General features: G+C 36.9%; 2 protein-coding genes across 2 annotated transcripts in view; one reads left to right on the forward strand and one right to left on the reverse strand.

Annotated features, from left to right (window-relative positions):
• LOC150100351 (uncharacterized) overlaps positions 1-10,215 on the reverse strand; it is an 84,013-nt gene extending 73,798 nt beyond the window's left edge. Inside the window, exon 1 of the mRNA XM_090403153.1 lies at positions 10,108-10,215. The gene's annotated coding sequence lies outside the window, so the exon portion shown is untranslated. The remainder of the gene's footprint in view (positions 1-10,107) is intronic.
• Positions 10,216-21,138: 10,923 nt separating this feature from the next.
• The window catches only part of LOC150100352 (4-vinylphenol methyltransferase 1-like), a 32,606-nt gene continuing 31,054 nt past the window's right edge, over positions 21,139-22,690 (forward strand). The window contains exon 1 of the mRNA XM_090402906.1: positions 21,139-21,822. Within this exon, the coding sequence (XP_090259032.1) occupies positions 21,268-21,822 (555 nt within the window). The 5' untranslated portion in view covers positions 21,139-21,267. The remainder of the gene's footprint in view (positions 21,823-22,690) is intronic.

A 22,690-nucleotide genomic window follows, 5' to 3' on the forward strand; every position in this document is an offset into this window, starting at 1 on the left:
CTCCCACGGACTGTACTACATAACAAATCAAGTTTTATTGTAGTGCTAAACCCACTGTCTAGTTAAATACTGTACATTGTCCTAACAACCTATTTCAAATTTTCAGTTGCAGAAAATACGTGGTCACATCTGTTCATAATGCAGTCATTGAGTGTAGAAACACCAACCGATTTATGCAGAGCAAACAAATTAATTTTATATTTAATTTTATTCAATAAAAATCGATAACATTCCAACCAAAATGGCGTATATGTTTAAAACTTTGTAAAAATTCGCGTGCCCTCCCACGATGGGTCCTTGAACTCCTTAGAGGTGTCACGTAATAATAATTTTATAACCTGAAACATGTTTCGGCTTGAAGGGAAACCCAGGATGCGACGCCGTCCTTCGTAAACCTGTTAAGGCTACGAAATCTTTGAGACACTCACATTTTCTATTCTATTTCATTTAGAAAAATGCTAGTCGTGACCTGCTAGACTGATTTCACGACCCACTAACGGATCGCGACCCACAGTTTGAAAAACACTGACCTAGAGCCTTTATAAGAAAAAAGTATTCTTGTATCCTCTGTGAATGACATGTTTGCTATTTGGAAGAGACACAGCAAGAACTACTTCCTGGGGAAAAAAAATAGAATGGAACTTTAGACGTTCTAATCAAGCGACGGCTCTCACCACATCAACACACCCACCTTTTATGGTCATTATATACATAATCGGTGTGCTCAAATCTATGTGCTTATTACAGCCTACGTCGACTATTAATCACAAACGTCTCTTCAACAAGAAATGCTTTCAGGATACAACCAAGAAATCATCGACCATTTTCTCTAAATCCATGTTACGAGACGAGATGATTTCCATAGAAATTCCAATCCCATTTATTAAGGACACTTTTAAGTATATGTCTTGTCTCCCTTAAAAAAAAAAAAAAAAAAAAGGAAGGAAGGGGATTTTTTTTTGACACATGCAAACATCAATCAAAGCAGCGTACTTTTGTTATCTCTTCCTTTTCCCCTTTATTGCTGTTTGGTGTCTATCAAATTCGATGTGCCTATAACATCCTATAGTGGACAAACGGGTTGATCAGATGAAAAACGTATCTCAGAATGCAAATCTTACATTTAGTTGATTAAAGAACATAAGTTTGGTTTTGCAGTACATGAAATTAACAACACTAGCCACAGAATTCGCTGGAATTATAAAGTGTTGATACTTAGAAGCGTCTATATTCAAATGTCTCTCCAAAGAGTACTGAGATTTTCCCATTATATATATATATATATATATATATATATATATATATATATATATATATATATATTATACTGCACCTAAGATAACCATTGTTTATAGTATCAGTTTCAATGGATTGGATTTGAATTTTCTGTTGTACTCTACACTGAAGATAGTTTGTCATACACAAATCAAAATATCCGTATGTTAAGTTTAATTTTATTAAAATATATTGACTGTAGTTCACGTGTTTTCATTCTTACATAGATGTTTTCGTCTCCACCAAAAGGTTTATGTTAAAATGGTTTGTAACTTCTAATTCTGTTTTTTTTTTTTTTTTTTTTTTTTTTTTTTTTTTTTTTTTTTTTTATACAGTTGCCATTTCTCCGCACCGATTAGTACTGGATCTAAACATTTCTGCTTAAAATTACTTAAGGACATTTCCATTTATTTTCTAAAAATGTTTTATGTAGTTATATACAAGAATTTTTACTTTATTGATTTTAAGTGTCTTTGCTATTTTACAATAAATAACCGACATTGACTTGGTATTTAACAGTGTCTCAAAAATAGATACAGGATAACGTTACTATTTGTAGCATTCCATGTTCTGCTGCCGTTTAGTCTTACGGTGTCCCTTCTATGACAGCACCATTTCGCGATGAACTATGCCATTTAATATCTCATTTATACGACAGTCATATTTTATGTCTGCTATTACCACTACATCCCTGCAAAGACCGATGTTATTTATAGCTTTCGTTAAGACAGATTATATTCGAACACCATCTCATATAACGAAAATGCGCTATTTTAGATGGAAGGGCAATTACGTTAAGTGCTAAGATACATGTAAGAAACGCAAGAGCGAATCTGAATTAAGGAACTAAATGAGGAAAAGTAGTTGGTTAAAGTTATCTTGACAAAAAACATCCAAGACTTGCATATGTTAAAAAAAAAATGCTTGAAAAGTTAAGAACGATTAGGAGGCAGCAAGACACGGCACCGAGTTTTTTTTTTTTTTTTGTTTGTTTGTTTGTTTTTTATAAGAAAAAAAATTGGGGTCCCTTTTTAATCGAACAAATTCTTACAGGCTAGGCGCTGATCCAGAAATGATTCTTGGAAAATTTACAGTTTATTTTTTAAAATTTTCAGATCCGAGCATTAAAATGGTTGGATCCATTTCAAAAATCTTATTATTATACAACAACAAGCTCTGAAGACTTGACCGTTCATTGTCTGTTTATTCCTTAAAATTAGTTTTCTAAAATTCCTTACGTAAAATTGGTGCTTTTTTCCAAAGTGGGTATATCGTGCATCAGCAAGTAACCATTTTGATAACCTCTTATCCTGCAGTTAACGCAATCGCTTCCTTAATCAGTGCCATAATTAGTGTTGTAAAATCGTGTAGCGGTCGAAATTATGAACATTACAGGAATCTTTGGAATTATGTTTAAGTTTGGATGTGAGGAGCTATTGTTTTTCCACCTGGAAGTCATCTTTCTTTATATTTTATTTCGTATTCTTATTATTCAGTGTTTCCCAGATATCAATTATCAATTTGAAGTGTAGTAGTTCTCTTCCCTGTCATTCCTCAAGTAGACATGGTCCCTGCCACATTCATTATACCCCCCCCCCATAGTGTTTAAGATCAGATTTCGCAGATGATTGACCTTACTGTGCATATGGGAAGAACATATTAAAGATCGTGCTTTCTGTCGATATTTGGTGGGAGATTTTGCTACGTATGATAATGTTTTTTTTTTTATATATATATATACAAGCCCATATTACTTGTAATAATTTGTCAATAGGAACAGATGGAATATCAGCACGTTTGCTAAAGGAATGTTGTAAAGGAAAATTGGCTAGAGACCTTTAACGTGTTTGTATAACTTCAATCTCAGCTCAGGAATGATACCACAGGAATGGAAGGAATGTATGGTAGTTCTATTGTACAAGGCTACCCTTGTAAAAACTGATGTCTAACTACCGACCTTTCGGTATCTCTGTAGTGAAGCGTTTAGAGAAGTTAGTAAGAACTCGCATACAGAAATGGGTAGACAAACAAGCTATACTCTGTAAGTAGCAACATGGGTTTACTAAATAAAGGTCATGTTTTGCAATTTGCTCATATTTTATAACAATGTTACGGCCGAGTTGGATAAAGGGAATGGATACACTATGATAATGTTGGATTTTTTCTAAGGCATTTGATAGGATACCACACGAAAGGCTGTTGCATAAACTGGAGAATATAGGATTGGAATATAATCTGTTGACTTGGATCAATGGACAGTTTACAGACAGATATCAATAAGGTAGGCGGTGGGTGTGAATCTGCCAACTTTAAGGTGACCAGTGGTGTACCTCAGTCCTTGGGCCATTGTTGTTCAATCTATACGTTAATGGCATCAGGCAGGGTCTAACCCCAAATGTGCAATTGTTTGCCGATGATGCGAAGATAGGAAGAGCAATCAGGGATGCTACTGATATCCACCACTTACCAAATGATTTGAACAGGATGGAAATTTGGGCAAACGAAAAGGGCTATCAGTTTAATGTTAGTCAGTGTACAGTAAAGTTATGCACTTTGGTGTGATGAGATTTCCAGCGGCATATTATATTAGCGGGGCTATGCTTCAAGAAACTGATGTGGCTACGGATCATGGCGTAATGGTGGGTAGTAATTTGAAGTTCAAATATCATGTAGTACAAGTTGCAAATACAACTTTGGATAATTTCGATGTTAAGCGAACCTTGACATGTAAGGATAAAGAAGTCATTTTGCCTCTTTATAAGGACTTGATAAGTCCGCACCTGGATTATTGTGAGCCGATTTGGTCTCCCGGGTTCCAAGGAGATAAAGAAGCTGTGGAAAGGGCACAAAAAAGAGTTACATGGATTATATCCAGATTATGGGATTTAAATTATGAGGACAGATTGTGAGTATGTGGATTACAGACTGGTTGACAGGAGAAAGAGGGGGTGATATGATAGAGGTCTATAAACTTTTGAATGGGTGTTATAGGATATCAACTGATGAAATTTTTCGTTATATGGAAAATGGGAGAACACGGGAGCATCCATGGAATCCTTTTGCAGTTTAAAAGGATGAGAGCTAGGTTTTTCTATCGCAGATGAGTGAGTGAAATATTTTCGGTATGATAGTTAAGTGCATCTAGTTGAATGAATTTAAGGGAAGGTATGACAGCTGGTTTGGGTGATTTATAGCCTCTGTTGATGAATCCTTGACGTCCTGGAGGTCTCAGATAATAATAATTGATCAAGGAGGAGTAAATTTTGCGAGTATTTAAAATATGTTACTTAAATTGAGTAATGCAAGCTTTTATTATTATCACAGATCCATGGAGTTCTTCCCAAGACTAATCTGGGGAGGCTATTTCACGCTCTCCTCTTCCATGCGATACTAATTCATATCACTAATGTATTTTGGTCTGTTAATTGCATGTGTTCTTGCCGGGTTATTACTTTTGTGGAAGAATAAACACCTCTGATTGAAAGAATGACGGGACATTGCGTCCATCTTTCTTCCAGAGGAGAGAGTCATCTTTATATGGACAATTTTTAAAAAAAAAATTTAGGCGTATTAAGCCGATCACATTCCGGAGTTAGCAGGTTTTTTTCCCTGGAAACTCAGGAGTTTTCATCCCGCATCCATGCAAATCGGCCAGAGAACAATAGACAAAAAATACTATTAGCGGCAATAGATGGCGTAGTGTGTAGATGGAGGATTAAGACGTATAGACGGTTGTGTGGTGTTGGAGTGTACTCTGTGATGAGTCTTTTGGACTCTTTGAAAGTGTCACGTAATAATAATAAAGCCGAATTTGGAGCGAAAATCCCCACCGCCGCCTTATGAGACCGGTTTAATGTAGCTTCAGTTGTAATGACCTTATGAAAATTCTTCGCGTCCTAGACGGGATTCGAACTCGGATCTTTCCAACAGAAGAGCATCATTATTACCGACTGAGCTAACCGGAGGTATTAAGTTTTTTTTTAAAAAAAAAAAAAAAAATAAGTAACTCCGTGTAGGCAGTGGATACTCGATGCAACATTATTTCAAAACGGAATGTTTGTAGAAACTATTAAAGTTTGTAAGTTGACCCGAGAGCTTACGAGAATTACAATCTTCGGCATCCCCGAGTTGCCTTAAGTTTGCACTACTTAAAAGACATGGGCGCTGCTCTGCCAAGGCGTTCATATATTCGCCCTATATTAGTGCATTTGATAAAGATTTCATTGGCCTGACAGCCATTTACCTTTATTAAATGCACTAATAAAAGGCAAATATGTGGATGCTTGGGCAGCGTCCATGTTTTTTAAGTAGTGCAAGCTAAGGCAACTCGGGGATACCGAAGATTGTATTCTCGTAAGCTCTCAGGTTAACTTACGAAACTTTAATAGTTTCTACAAACATTCTGTTTTGAAATAATGTTGGATCGATATCCACTTTGCCTATGTAATTTTACATCGCCGAAATAAAGGAAGAGTCTTATGGCTCTTCCTTTAATAATTCCGTGGTATTTTTTAAAATTCATCTGAATTGTCTACCTCGGGTAAGTTAGTAAAAAGGCACTGTTTATTCACCGCAAAGGCTGCAGGTTCAAATCCCGCGTAAGGCATGGATGTTTGTAGAAATCTGTTCTGGAGTTTATAAGGCTTAAATATACATTTGTATATACTGGCTTTGTAACTTTTCTGTGTTCACAAGTCTCTAATAATAATACTAATTGCTTTCGATAAGACTAGTGACGTAATGTTTCCATGGCGACAGTGGATTCCCCTTTTAGTAGATGGCAATATGGTACAAACCTTTTACGTTTGATTTCAACTTAAGCAACAAAGATTCTTTTGAATTGGAATGGAGAGAAAGAAAGAGAGAGCTAACGCCATTATAGTGAGTTGCGCACGCCAGGAGCTAGTTTTCAATAAAACGAGCTTAACTTAAATCTAACATATGTAACGGCTAATGGCCAGACGGATGAGAAATTTGGATAATCTTAGTTCAGGAAGGGAAAAGAAATATAGTGGTTGATTAAATCTTTCTCTCTCTCTCTCTCTCTCTGCTTTTATTGAAGTACATAACTGGTTCAGTGAAACAAAATCGGCTGTTTCAGAATTACAGTCGTCCGCACTATTTCAGATTCAATATAAACTAAACGTGATCGTTACTGTAATATTCCCCACTGGCGTGACACCACTTAAAGACAATCGGCTATTGGCAACACGAAACTTGCAGTCATTCATCTTCGGGAAAACACCTGTCAAGAAGTTCATACTGGGGTTATTGTCAGCAGCATTTCTGGCCTCCGAAATGACTTGGCAAAAATCACTCGCGGATAAAGTTTAAGAACATAAAAGTGACAAATAAAGCGTAGGGATATGAAACAGCATTCTGTGACCGTGATGGAATGTTTCTGTTTAACGAAACATTCGACATGTCAGCATTTCGATGTGTCGGCACTTGTGTCTCTCTAATAGAATCGCAGGATGCGAGAGACGTCCACTGATTTTTCTCTGGCATTAGAAAATTGTCATAAAAGGGAAGAGTGGAGGGGAAAAAAAAAAGTGCTTGATTCTGAACACGCGCTTGTCCTCGAAATACGATCAAGGTCACCTTGACGTTCGATCTCTGCTAATGCGCCCTTTTCTTTTCTTTTCTTTTCTCCCTGCCCCCACTTCTTTTCTTTAGAGTTTGACTGAGCACGGCGACTTCCACTACATAAATCTCATAAACACATCCTTTCATGTTTTCCGTCGTATTTTAGCAGTAGTAGGATAATGACCGCGATTGGTTTAATTGACAGCAGTGGAGATCCCTTCATTAATCATGTAGTATTTTGAATAAAACGGTATTTTTTTTATTATCTAGTCATTAGTATCCTTACTACAGTAAAGATAAAAATAGAATCACATTTATCTGTTACATAACGACAATGGGGGGAAAAAAAGTAATCTTACAAATTCGTATAACCACAGCTATTTTTATTGTTTCTTTTATGCCTTGATCATTTATTCTCTCGGGAAATGGGTTATTGTGTTCTTAGGCTGTGATAAACTCTGTTTGGAATGTGTTCAACATGTCCGAATCGATCCAACGCGAAATTACCCACGCAGCGAACGAATGTACTGATCGGTAATGAGAGAGGCTTAGAGCGCTCTTAGTGTTTAAGAAAATTGTTCTCTTAAAATTTTCTCAAGACCGCGTTGCTGTAATCGAAGTATTACAGCAACGCGGTAATGATGCAACATTATGCATGTTGCATCTTTATTTTAGAAAGTGTTTATAACATCATTTACTGGAGCGCCCTCTCAGTGGGATTTACAAGATGCTACGATAATTCGGCGCAATTAAGATTTCATTACTTGTTTCCAATCGGGTGTTTATAACGTAAATGGCAAATGTCATTCACTGATTCTCTCTGTAGCTCGTAAATGGATACTTATATTCAAATTTTCGATTATCGTTAACGATATTCTTCACTTTCGCCATCAACATTCTTTTTTTATATTTAGATTATTTCGATTTCTCTTCCCCTTTATTTATATGTAATTAGATTTATTGAGGACGTTGTCATGAAGTGTACACCAGTGAAAGAATTTGATGTAGTCCTTCTAAATCGGAATTCGTTTCCAAGAAAATGCTTTAAATCTGAAAAGACATTCTACTGTATTAATCAGCAAGTGTGCGAGGTGTGATCAGAATTTTTCCTGACTGCATTTTTTTCTGGAAACTAAATCATTGGTTACTGTTTCCAGGACCGGATTTAAAGTTATGGCACCTAAGCTATAACTTTTAAAAGGTTTACTCTCTGCTTAGTAAATTTTAGGCTTAATGGCACCTCGGAGGCCCTGTAATGAGAGGCCCAGAACCATTGGCGCACCCAGGGGGGCCAAGGGGCCCTGGATCCCCCCCCCCCCCAAAAAAAAAAGAAAAAAAAACTAGAAAATTTTCCAAAATCTTTTCCTAATTTAATTTTTATTTATTTATGTTGTGTCGTGTCTTCTATTTCTATGCTACTTATGAATTAGCGGTCACATGAGGTAGGAATACCCTCTGGCTCTCGGGAATCATGGTCGTTGTGAACGCAAGGCGAACGAAGTAGTGCTCGGGCGATAATTTGTTGCCCGAGCCGGGCCAGAGATCACGGGTATCATGTATTGGCGATCACTGAAGATGATCAGTCATAGGTCGTATGCAATGCGTAGTGTGTATTCTCAAATCGTATACTCAGCTCGCCCCCCCCCCCCCCCCCAAGATTAAATCCTGGGTGCGCCACTGCCCAGAACTAATGCTTACGCGTAAATCCAGCCATGCTGTTCCGTACTGTATACTCTCTTGGAACTTGATACAGCAAGCCCAACATTAGCGTCATTACTGAACAACAAGTAAAAATAAATGATATTATCAAATCTTCTTCCTTCTGTGCCAGTTAAGTTTGGGAAAAAGAACAAAAAAAAAAGCCACCGATGCCTGATATGGAGGGTAAAGAAGGTGCACAACAATATTCGTGCTTTTTTTTTTTTTGTCCAAAAATTCCTACACAGAGAAAAAGAGCGAACAGAATTAGTCGTAATGCTTTTGTATGATTCAAATTAGATTCCCAATTGATGACCTAACGTGTAGATAGCGATGCCAATGGACACATTTCTTGATCCAAGGCACATTTTTAGGCATCGTACCACTTCTGAACTTGGAAACCAATTAATGACCGTGTTAGTGTCTACATGTTTCTTCTCGTAAAGCATCTCAGTGATTTCTATGGCAGCTTTGCCTAGTTTGAAATATGTAAACCATATTTCTGGTGCAGTGGAAGGAAACAGCACAACCTCACTTGACATGACATATCCGCAATACCAGCTGTATGTTTGAAATAAACGTCGAACGATTCAGGATTCTCGACTACTCTCGGGCGGGAGTCCGAAATTATTTGATACAGTAAATATCAACGTACAAAGTCCAGAATATCCACTCTCGTCTTTCATTAATAATTCAGTTGGGGTTATTAATTTAGTTATGATTAGTGCAAAAGCTACACTTCCATCTTATCTAGTGGAAGGTCTTATGCCGCCAAGTTATTAGCATCGCTTATTTTAATCCCACGTGCATTTTTTTTTTTCTCTCTCTAGTTTCAAATAAGTCGGTTGTTAAACATTATCCAAAAAGTTATTTATTTATTGGCACAATATTAGCAGATATGAGGGGAATGACATATTTTCGGAATTACTAAATATTTTAAGCTTAGTTGTTGATCGTCCAGTTGTTGAATTCCACAATGATATTTAAAATTTTTAAGATTCTCACCGATATCTCTTGTGAACTTTAAAACTCAACAGGTGAGATGAGGTGCGCGCGTACTTCTTTGCCAAGATTAATCGGCAGGTTATTTAATTAAACACTTTTAAAGAAAATAAGAAACTATGCTATAGTTTGAATCGAGTATATTTAATTCTTCGATATTAAAAGCGTGCAAACACTAGAAACAAATACTTCTGAAACTGAACAGCATTTTTTTTTTTTGTACGATGCCATTCTTTTTATTATTTAATAGTTTTGCCAACTTAGCTATCCTTTATGGATCTCTTTTGCAATGCTTAAAAAATGTCATATTAAAGAATAATAAATGGATATTTCTCGCCGGGAGATACTTGTATGAAATAAAAGATACCAATCGCAAGAAGCCTAGTCTTTCTTTTTTAACCTTCAGGAAGTACGGTTAAAGGTAAATGAACTGATCAGTCTGTTCTATCATCACGAGAAAGCCACAAATGAGATGAATATACAAGTTTAAAAAAAAAAAAAAAACTCAGCTGAGTTCAGATCGTACACCGAAAGACGTTTCCTTACCTGTTTGCCAATGAGTTTAGTCTTAGCCGACCTCGCCACCATCAGCTACCACACCTGTTGTCAGGTGCCGTCTAGGCTCAATCTCCGGGAGACAACAGGCAGTTCGTCACTATTCACCATGGCAACAGATGCCGAACGAACAGTTTTGATTTTTCTTTTATTTCTGTTCGCTTGTCGTTTCCCTCCCCCCCTACCCCTGGTTTCTTGACTTCAGACCCACGTTCTCTGAAAACGCTTGGCGAGCAGCACACTATAGTTGTTTCACTTCATCCCGGTGATCGGCCCGAACTTTGACCTTCAAGCAGTAGCCAGAGAGATCCGCTGGAAGGAGGGATCCACGTACGTATAGCTGTGTCATGGTATCCTCACCTGGCTACAGCCAGGCACGCACTGGCAGGAAGGAACGCAAGGATCCTCACGTTCCGAGTGTATCGATACAGTGAAGATGGTGCGCCCGCGCATCGTGCTCAGAGTAAATCGCTTTGACAAGCACCGCTCGCTCGGAATTACAAAACTAGAGATCTTGCAGAGCTCCGGTTTCGTTCTTGTGCTGAACAAACGGTTTTCTGAGTTAATGGTCACACTCCATGTGGCACTTGTTCCATTATTTTATTTTTCATTGTCTCTGGTAGTAAATATTTAAACCGGCTCGTGCTCTTATTTTGTCATTCTTTCTTGACAGTCTGTGGATAGTTGTGGTCATACTGGACCGTCAAAACTAGCGTCTATCCATATCATCTGGTAGTGAATCTCTCCTTTTTTTTTTATTTGAAGGTTATGATATGGCATATTTACGTGTCTTCTTGGGTATTATTAACCACAAGTCTATAGTAATGTAACACTGTGTTCGTTTTTTTTGTTTTATATATATATATATATCCACAAATGACTTAGTTCGCATAAGAGTTGCTCTGGTTGGATTTAGGTAAATGTGATAGGAGAAATCCTCAATATGTTTGCTGCTACTTGATATTTTTTGAAAATTTTAGAAACCAACTTCACGATTCCCCACCCCCTCCCCGATTCGTGCCGATTTACTGAAATAGCATGATTAGCAAATTTTGGTAATTACGATAAGGAACACAGATTGGGATTTTTAGATGATGTTTGGTCAGGTAATTGCATCTTCTTAATGTATATAATTCCTTTAAAATAGGCATGCATTTCACTTTTGAAGTAATTCTTTTTTCTACAAGAGAAAACTTGTACAAAACTGTTTTCTCTCTTTGCGCGCGCGCACACACACACACACACACACACTATTTGACTCAAAAAAAAAAAAATTATTTTTGAGTCAAATAAAAATCTTAGTTAATGTTCAACTTCCTACCTGAGTGGAACCAAAGAACGTTGTAGGTTCGAATCCCGCTACGTTATGGGTATCTGAGAGTCATTATGCCGTAGTGATTCAAGAAGTCACTTACGTAGAGCTTCTTAAACAGTCCATTTTGATGCAAGAACAAATTTTGTAAACTTTCATTCGTAATGGGCTGTTCTAGTAACTTAACTTTTAAGTAATGACGTAATTGCGTATCGGAGTTAGCATTTATCTATTTTGATTTCAACTTGTAATCCTAATTTTTTTAAGAGTACTATTAATAGAAACACAAGCAACCTCGCTCTATTCATGCCCACCAGCGATGCTTCCTGTGTCATTGCCTTTGTCTGGCGAAGTAACTTTAATGTGAAGTGTAGTTTTATTGATATTGAACGCTATCTTTCTCTTTTGTTTTTATTTTTTTTCTCTTTCATCGGAAATGCAATAGTGTGAGAATTTACACACGCGATCACCCAAGTTTTTATTGCTGTTCTTTCGATCGGTACAAGCCAAAGATTTCTGTAATAAAGACGAGAGCGTAACGATGCGATAATAGTCGTTCTTCACGTCCGTCAGCTGATGATTCTTTAGAGACCAGGGAAGACTCCATTAAGCAGAGTTTGATCGCAGAAAGTCACTGAGACGTCGTTTTGAGAGTTCAACAGCGAATGAAATAAACTCTTGAAATGTTCTTTAATCCCCTGTGATGAGGATTATTTCTCTAATTGGAATGAATTCAAATGGGGACTTCAAAATATGACTGTATAGATTCGAATAGAGAACTAGTAATACAAACAGCTTGAGATCTGCATTTAGTTTATTTAATAATGAAATAAATAAAACTATGAGAAACAAAGAGACAAAATCTTTGTCTCCAAACCGGGAGTAGCTACGCTGGATGATGAAAGGTGGAAAACGATGTCGTCCAGGGGGAAATCAGTGCAACAGTAATATCGATCCTTCCTCCAGGTTAATTCAGTCTGGAATTAGCAGCGAGAGACAACAAAAAGGGAAATGATGTTCGACGATATTGAGGGAGAACAAACGGCTGATTAAGATTAGAATGGAATTAAAGTGGCCTATTCTTCTTAATATGTATATTAACTGACTGACTTGTGTAAAATATTTTATGCCTTCCATCAAAGTTAGCTCAGGTCTCGTGATAACCTTAGCAGTTGCTTAATGACACGGAAAATACGTGCTTTTTTCTGAAGTTTGTTTTTCCCACTACTAGTTTAGTTATATTTTGAAGAAATATACCCCCTCCCTTGTTGCAATTTACGTTAAGTGATCACGATCCCTTTAGGACCAGTGTTTCTCAAACTTGCGATATCCGCATACTCCTTTTAAAATTTTAGTAACGCTGGCGTACTTCTTCCCTCTAAAGAAAAGGCAGTTTGGGAGAAGTTATAATATATCAGTCAAATACGAATGATAATAAAGTTGTTGATTTTTAACATTTGCCTTATAATGAATTACAAACATGTGAAAACTTTTTATTTAATTATTAAATACATTTTAGTTATACAAATGCAATATTCATGCAATAGAAATAAAATTATGAAATTTAAATGTTTAATGTTTATTATTCACATCACCTATACAAATTATACATATTATACTATTCAACTTGTATAATTATGACGATATTTCACAATACAATTCAATGCACAGTACAATGTTACAAAATAAAATTTAAGTATTACTATCATATTCTGTTGGCACCAACAGTTATTATGGCTATTATTTTATTATGGTTAATAAAAAGTTTTCTCATATATGCAAGTAGAATATAATATATTTCGAATGGTTTCAAAGTTATAAGTAATCGGTTTAGAGTAATGTAAGTTAGTTAATGCAAATATGTGTAACCAAGGGCCGTATCCATACTGGTTACTAGAAAAGTAATTAGCTTAAAACAGACACTGAGAGTCCGGGGACCGCATTTAAGAGAGGGCTCCCTTACCAGTTATAATAATGTACATGTTGATATTTTATTTCCTAATTGAATGAACCAATTTGTAAATCAATACCTTAATTGGTTATGATATATGAGTTATAATGATCTCTTATACTATACGTTTAAAATAATTGTCAACATTCTTTAATCCCATAAGGTAGTTTCTCAATCTTTTTCTGAATACATATTCTGAGGTTATAGATTTAATTTCATTCGGAAGTTTATTATAGCTGCTCGTTGCAATGTACTCGAAAGATTAATGAAAAATTTCTTTGTTAGCCTTAGGTACTTCCAGCGTGTTTCGAACGCAGCGCAATCCAGTCTACATTATATACCAAGAAACTTTCAGTGTTTCTTTTTACATATAACAGACAACCATAGAGAGAGCGTTTCTGAAATGGTAGAATATTATGAACGATATACAGATCATTGGTTGAATGTGCAAAGTCGGTAGTAGTTATGGCTCTAATTATTCTGTTTTGTATTCTTATTAATGGAAGCAGATTGTTATAATAGTCTCCTCCCCAACAGGTAATGCTATATTGCAGTGAAGAATTTACCCAGGAATAGTATAAACATCTTAAGAATGCTGCATTTACAAATTTTTTAACATAATATATTCTGTTAATTATGAGCCTAAACTTATTTGTTAAGAAAGTGGTGTGGGAGTTCCACTTCAAATTGCTATCGATATGGAGAACCAAATACTTGACGTTTTTTTTGATTAAGCTACATTTACAATTTAGAGTATCACTGCATTTCCTTTCATTCATTTCCAATAATTTTATTTCAAATGAAATGAAATTCTTCTGAACTAAGTGAATGAAGTTAGTTCGATGAAATCTTTTCTATTTGTTATTTTTAGCGTAGATGGGACTTTCTATCAAGACAACTTATAACATAAACACGCTTTGGGAAATACTGGTTTGAACGAAAAGGCTCATACATCTCTCTCGTTTGAATAACATAGCGCAACAGTACTCTTCGAATGGAGAACACTGGTGTTGTCAATATAAGGCTCCTTAGGTGGGTAGAATATGTTGAATCGTATGCCGTTTATTTCTAGGTATAGTTTGCGTTATTCAGGGGCAGTACCTAAATACCGTAGAGATTACGACTCCATCGAAATATGGCAGATTTCAAAAAATGAAGTTCATGCATCCAGTTTCTGTTTTCAAACTGGTAAAAATGGCAACATAATCCTTCAATATGTTAAAACTTGCTTTTTGGAGAGGAGATGATGCGCACAAAAAGAGCAGAAGTGATATTTTCTTGATCATTTTCGATATCCACGAAACTGAATTACTTATTCATTCCCAAGAGTCAGACTTTGAATCGACATCTTACTCTGTGATCACGCCCTGCACTTTTCTTTATTTTATTTTTCTAAATTGACGGTGAGGAGAAGAACATCTAATGGTTGAACAAACAACGAAAAAAAAAGACAATAATTGCCGAATTCAAAATTCATGACTTCCGTGTATGTTTTCAACAATAGCTGGAATGTTAGTTCGCTGTACCACTTAACAGGAGAATCACTTCGAACCATCCCAACTATACTATAATTCATTCAGGAAAGCTTTTCATCGCATCTCGTAATTTTAAATACGTTCTTACAAGTGTTGGATGACGCATAAAATGCTGAAGTGATTTCTCAGTAAAATAAAGCATGGGATGCAGAGAAGAGAGAGAGCTTATAGTTATTGAATTTCTTTTGCACAAGACAAATATTTCACTTCTTTCAGATTCTTCGACGAGAACGAATGTATTGGTGTCATCGTAAACAAGTGAATGCCTTGAAGCTTAACCATAAAGAAAGTGGAAAACGTCACTCAGGGGAAAAAATACAGTATAAGTTTTCCTGTTCCTATCCGAATTCTTTTTTTTTTTTTAATTCTCTCCTGAGGGTTCAGCTTTTTTTTAGCGAGAGATGTAGCAGCATAATAAGCATGAAGTAAACACTCCAGTGGTCTTCCAAATAAATAAATAAATAAATGAATAAACAAACAGCCAATCTCCTATAACGTAAGTGTGCAGCCCATACGACCTTGGAGTGTCCATGTTCAGTTAGCTTGAAGGACGGCGACAAGTTTGGTGCTCGATGCCAGCTAAGTGTTAGAGAAATAAAGGGTGGTCAAAAACGAATCATTATACTCCTTGCGACACATGAATTGCACGTTTATCTTTAAGCATTCTTTCCCGAATTCTAAACAGATATCGTCGCCATAAATGTCTCTTACAGACGTCTATCTTCATACATTTAATATAGCGCCAAATAGATATAAGAAGTAACTTACCATGCAGACATAAATACGTAAATAAAGGCTTATTGTGATGTGGTCTAGTGACTAAATTATTCCAGTTTGATATAATTAAAAGTTTAGGAAAGATTCGCAACCAAGTGAGTCCAAAGGAGTCTTTATGAGAAAGTCTAGAAGGTGCAAAGTGTTACATTCGTATTCGGCAGAATGGTTTCTACCGAATCCGATACAAGATAATGCGCTTCTGTCAAGTGTATTCTCAAAGATTTTTTTCCTGGTTTGTAAGAGGTAGATAGGATATCTTTCCTCCTGAGACAGATTAACTAAACCTTGCTCGAAAAATGCCTGGACAGTTTAAAGTTTAAACCAAATCCTTCAGACTACACGAAAGCCTTCTCTTCCAAATGTTTCGCTTCTTACCTAGAAGTGGTGATTTGCTTTTACGTGATAGGCTTTGCTTAACAGAGATCAAGTAGTAATAGCGAGCACTTCTTCTACGTAGGGATTCCATTCAGGGCGTTTTTTTACAGAACACGTAGTCAATAAGGGGAAATTATTTCTTATTCGAGTTATAATAGCGAACGTGTTTTTTTCTTTTCTTTCCATTTTCGTTATTAAATTGAAACCTGCAGGACGTTTAATGATATATTTTTTTTAATTAAAACTCTAATTACAAATTAGTGAATTACAAAAAAAGAAAAAAAAAGAGGAAGAAATAAATGTAATTCGTGGGCGTGTCGCCTTTCCCCGTACTTGCAGATGTGATTGGAAAAGTATGTACGGCGTGGTTGTGACATTCCACGCACAAGAATCGTTCCCTATTTTTAGGAAATAACAGAGTGACGTTGTCACTTTTACGGTGAGCAACCGATTTCGATGTCAAATTGAGCCCCGAATTACGGTAATACGAAAAGCAGCGCTTTTGCGCTGCTTTCTCCCCATACGAAATTGTGAAAAATATTGAAGTTGCTCGTGGAAATTTTGCGAGCTGGAAATACCGTTTGGTGGCAATATTCAATAAACGAGCAACTGCACTCTCTCAACACACACACACACACACGTACGGTTCTGTCGGATTACTTCACAGAGCTCGGCACAGTGCGGAATGTAACCCAATTCTCCTCCCTTTGTCCTGCACCAATTTTCTGGGATGGGTGCCACGCATGTGACATCGTAGTAATAGGATTTCTTTCTGCATGTAGCTCTTAGATGCCTTCAAGGCTGACGACCCGTCTCTAGGCAGCGTCACATGTTCCTGACATGTCGGCTCCGAAAGCTTAGTAAAAGAGCGTTCAAGGGAAGCCGCAACCTAGGTAACGTTGTCACTTAGCTGCTGCTACACTCAAGGAAAAGGAGAAGAGGGGAGGGAATTAATGATTCTTCTGCTAACAATTTCAGCACTCACTTTGAGACAGTTACAAGCTTTCCCCAGTTCTTTTTTTTTTTTCGTATTGCTAAAATACGAATAGTCCCACCTGCTCTTTGTTCATCCACTCAATGCCAGTCGTTTTAACTGCCAACAACAACATTAATTATGTTCAACCACACGATAATTCTGCACATTGACATCTCCATGTTAACAGATGGTCGCACTCCCAATGATGATTGCCCGAGGAGTAGAATTGTCTTCAAGTAGAATGACTACGCCAGTGATATTTATTACAAGTAACAAAGAAACTGCCCTAACATTCTAATAGTCGATGTGTCGGTATATTCATGTAGTTCACTTAAAAATCCAAAATGCGTTACTCTGTAGCATGTACTTAATTATGGGCGGTGATTTTAAAAATGAGTTGTTAATTGAATGGCAAATTAAATATGTAACATCGCCTGAGCTTTGTTCTTCTGCTACGTTGAATCACTTATTTCTTTATTATTATGTTGCCGTCCTCTTCAGTTTAACGTGAAGTAACACTGCTGTGCGAGACCGCTACCCCCTCTTAGTTAAAGTATACGATTTTGTATAAGATCTTTCCAATTCTCTGTGGGGGGGTGCCTTGAATAAAGAAGAGGTGTGTGTGGTGAGTTAGCGGATTGTTCGTAAACGGATATTTTGAATTATAAAAGACAAAGTTGGACCAACAATTTCCTTGAAGTACACCGCAGGAATCCTTTCCACAGATTCAAAAACGAAATCGGTGATTTTAAATAAAATAACCTTGTAAAAATAAATATTGCAACATCTAAAATGTAAATAACTGTTAGTTTTTTATTCTGTTTTATTGCAGCGGAAATTTTATACCTAAATCGGAATCTTAAGAGTATGCCCACTTCACTGTGCTCTTGCAGCTTTATTTGGTTTTTGTTTTTTCTCTCGCACGGCAGACGCTCACTTCACCACCGTCGTTTCCGCCACTGTAGATAAGATCAACACATCCATATGTTTCTCTTAACAGGGCACATCGCATTCCACGCGCTTTTTTTTTTTTTTTTTTTTTTTTTTTTTTTTTTTTTTTTTTTGCCAGCCATCTTACTCTTAAACTGTTGATCACGCGCTGTTTGTCTAACCATTTCCCTTCGGATTTGATTACTTCCATCTTGTCGAAGCATGCGCTGCTGAAATTACGAACATGCACGGATGCCTTGCATGCTAAAAACAAGTTGATGACCTGAGAAGGTAGAGAAGCATAAACGTGGAACGAATAAGCGGAATAGCATTAAGCGAATGTCATCTCCTTCTCTTTCTTTGAAACTTCTACGTTCTTGTGGAAGCAAATTTTGGTCTTAATGGTAGAAGAATTTGTTTTCAGATGTTTACTTTTTTTTTTTTTTTTTTGTAATGTTCGGTAATATAGAGAAAATGCTCTGTTAATCTTAATAAGTTGCAGAAAACATTCCTTGTGTTTTAGGTAAATATTCTCCCGGTGGCTATAAGTGCTTGGACACAGTATGATACATCATTACGTACTTTGCATTCGACTTGCTTCATCTGCGAAATTCTACCTATCAACCTCAGACGGTCAGGCAAAATCATGCTTGACTATCCAGGGTTAACTATCCACACTCTAATGTTCCACTGTGCGAGACCTCTCCTATTCGTGAACAGCTGGTAAGAATTGTGGGGAAAGCTGCGAGATTAGTAAAAATTGTTTAGGATGAAAGTCGCAAACGTCTCTTATGGCGAAATTGATGATATTTGTTGTTTAAGAAACATATTTCAATTATTTTAACAGAAAATTTTGCTTTCACGACTGTGGATTAATTCGCCATTTTTTGCCCCTCTTTTCTGTCTCCTTTGAAAAAACAGAAAATCGTATAAATGCTATAAGTAACAGAAAGATTATAATCATAGCACGCAACAGTACAAATAGGCTATCTAATTTTGGTAACTGAGATTGCCTCTGCTTGAATTGACGGATCGTTTCAGGCATCTATTTCTGACGAGACGGCAATAACCGGATCAAAAACTTTCTCAAGTGCTCGAAGCTCTTGAGAAGAAAGACAATTTTTGAGGTAGACAGGATGAGGAAAGTAGAGATGCCAACACAAGAGGATTGATGAACAGACATTTTTACTTTCGTGTCAAGAAAGCCGTGTTAATAAAATTGGTTTGCATCGAGCTTTTTTTTTAAAAGTTACGCTGAGGAGCTCATTTAATTTAAAGTGATGGTTTCACCAATCAATGTGGGTTTTCGATAGGTCAAGATATCATTTTTGCATCATCCGAACCAGCTATCGATATTTGAATTCCTGGAGTTTGTCATCTTGTCTCTGGCTTCCTGTTTACGCGTGCAGCATTCCCCGAAAGATTCGTCACGGGGTGGTGCTGCCACCTCTAAATCGGTTTGTGGCAGGAAGCCAGGTGAGAGCATGCACGTGGTTTTCCGAGAATATGCTAACGTCAGCAGAGCGAGCGATAAAGATGTCAGGGTACGGTTCGTCAGGTCGACCTACCTCCTTGCGGAGAAGTGTAATCTCCGTATAATTGCTTGATCGTTGGAAAATATCGAACCGATATCTTCAATGTTCAGAAGAATGCGCAATTCATCATCTTTTTTTTTTTTTTGGTCTTATTCTTATCAAGTAATTGAATCTTCACCTCGGGCATCTTGTGCATCGACTTCTCTGCACAGATGTACATAACTTTTTTCGTTTCTGGCTGTCTAATAGTTCTCAATTTACAATTTTAAGCAATATATGCAGCATGAATGTGTGTGTGTGTGTGAGAGAGAGAGAGCTCAGTAAAATACATCGATAACTGAAATAGTTAGCAAGGTTTTACTTGCGATGCTTTCTCTTTACAATATAAAAATCTTCTCTTCTTAAGGTAGTGGATTTCGAAACGCATCAGGAATTTTAAATAAAAATTTGTCGAGTGAATATAGTGTGTAATAAATCCCATTTAACAATAAAAAGTAGTTCTTCATAGGCGCAGTTAAATTTTCAAATCGGTATTATTATAAATACAAATCTGGCAGTCGTGATACGGTAACAACCGACATTGAATATATATATTCTTAAGCTGACGTTAAAATCTCCCCTTCTCTCCCCCCTCCCTCAAAAAAAAAATGAACGGTCCTGAAAATCAGCTGTATGAATCTATAAAGAGCAGTGTTAGAGAAAAGAAATGAAACCCGAATCAGTTTTTTTTTTCTTTCTTATCACTAGTCATGTATTGAAGAACCGATTGTATATAAACTGCTTGAATTTGGGGAAGGATAACGGCAGTTTTAAATTAGCAACTGCATCTATTGTGGAAAATAATTAAATTGTTTTAATTTAATTAAAACCTCCTGGTATTACTCCATTCGAACTCTTCATACACGTGTGAAACAACCATTTTCTTTCTTGAATCTAAAGCGTGTTAAGATAATGTGATTTTTATAAGTTATTTTCGGATTTTAACTAATTATGTAATGATACGCGAAAAAAAAAAAAAAAACTGTCTTCCCTCCCTCATTACCAAGCTATGGACTAGAATCTAGTTTCCGATAAGTAGGAATCAACAAATTAGGATCGTTAAGACTAAAAGATCGTGAAACGATTGATTCCGACAGGTCATAATTGCAGTGCGTCTTAAATGTATGGAGGCCGAGTGAGGACGTTATTTCCGTCTTCTGAAGTCGAAGAATATGAATACTTATTTTTCTCTCCCGAGAAACGAATTTATTTTTGATAAAAAAAAAAAAAAAAAGGCAAAAATCCCAAATGTTATATTCCTTTACGAAGCAAAGAAAAGAGACGATGGTAATTCGAAAAGAGATAGATGGAGTAGGCGATCGTAAGAGAGTAAGTGCACCAAATGGAATTTCTTGTTTATAAATTCAGTATAAACTTCACTCCCACAACTCTTGAGTCAAGTTGCAGACCTCTGCCACCCCGTGTAGGTAGCAAAGTGCCTGTGACGTCACTCAAAAGAGATTGAGGGTAGTTATAAATACCCGCCATGGTGGGATACAAATAACCTCATTTCCTGATTGCCAGGATGCTTGGCGCACTAAATATAGACTAACGGCGTAGCACTTCAACCATACGTCACTACAACTGCCGCGGAGGGTGGAGATGCGCTGTGTACACTAATGGTCGGACGTACGGTTCCCTCTGGTGTCGGCAGTAGGAGAAAGATGTTGAATTGTGTGTGAGATTAAAGTTTTTGAAAGAAGAGGTTGTCCTTTTCAAGTATGTCGCACTTCACTACATGGGGCCGACGCGGGAAACAAAACAAGCTACAGAACGGGGGGAATGCCCCTTTAGAGCAGCGAGATGGATATCTGGTGTCCCTGCACGAGAAATTGCTCGCTGAGTGTTGCGAACTCACTTCGGAAGAGGACTGGAAGCGAGTTAGCGTATTGCACGTGGGCTGTGGCTATGGAAACACCACTCGACAGATTGCAGACCGTCTTACTGCGGTGAGGAGTGTCCTTGGGATTGACGACAATGCCACTGCCATCGACTATGCTTTCAGCATCACGGCTGACGAAAAATTGGACTTCTCCTATGCTAGCCTCGAGGACCTGAACACTTTCGATCTGAAATGGGGCGGGAAATTCGACTGGCTGTTTTCCGCTCACGCGCTGCTTTGGGTTCGGGATCATTCAACTGCTCTTCGCAATCTTCTCTGGTGCTTAAGACCAGGGGGAAAATGTTTCATCTCCGTCCCTGCCGGCAAACCCCCGGATCTACATGCAGCTGCAACTCGTGTAGTGGCAAGTAATACGTGGAAGAAATATTTTGAGGTGAGTGTGTCCTGTCTGTTAATACGCCTGAATTGAGTGAGATCAGATTAAACGAATGAAACATGTCCACTGGCACTTAAAAATAAATAAATAAATAAATAAATAAAAATCTCCTGTATAAGGCGCTTCTCTGTAGAATACGAACTTGAGTCTGCATTTGGAACTGCGTTTGGTTTGTCCAGTTTTTTTCTATTAAACGGCCGGATATAGCTCTTCATATTAATGTTGTCTGCATATTGGCGTTTAGACGGACAATTTTAGGTTTTCTATATCACTCTTGTATTAAAATTCAGGGGTTCAACTGCCATTGTATTCATTAGTTATTTTTATTAACGACAGTTTTATTTCATACTCATTTAAGATCCTGCGATAGTCAATGAATATACTCGTATCTAAGTTTACTTTAAACACAACGTGTAAAATAAAAATATTGATGTGGTTGTGCTGCCTTTTTGAACGTTGCATATGTTTCCTTAGTACAGCATTATACCTAAAAGACATTCGCTCCCAGAAGTCTGAATATTCGTGTTTTATTAATTCTTTTTGGTTTCGAATTCCAAACTTTTTAAGACTACTTTATGTAAAAATGTCTTAACTCATAGCACGTAATGAAATATGCCATGAATTAAATAACTTTGTATAAACTGTTCCCAGTAAATGCCGGCTCGCATTCTACTGTTGATTAATAATTCTCAAGTCAGCACTCTAGAATTAAAATGTTCTAGTAAAAATAGAAATGATTAGTGTAGACATTGCCATATTTCAGAGCATATATTTGGCTGACACATATTAAGTTCAAAGGGATTTCACGTCATCTTAATGTGTGTCTCTCAGCACTGATAGAAGTAGGTCTGGATAATTTTAGGAG

Source organism: Typopeltis vanoorti, chromosome 13, assembly GCF_054136105.1.
Source record: "Typopeltis vanoorti isolate ZY-2024b chromosome 13, IOZ_Tvanoo_1.0, whole genome shotgun sequence".
NCBI lineage: Eukaryota > Metazoa > Arthropoda > Arachnida > Uropygi > Thelyphonidae > Typopeltis > Typopeltis vanoorti.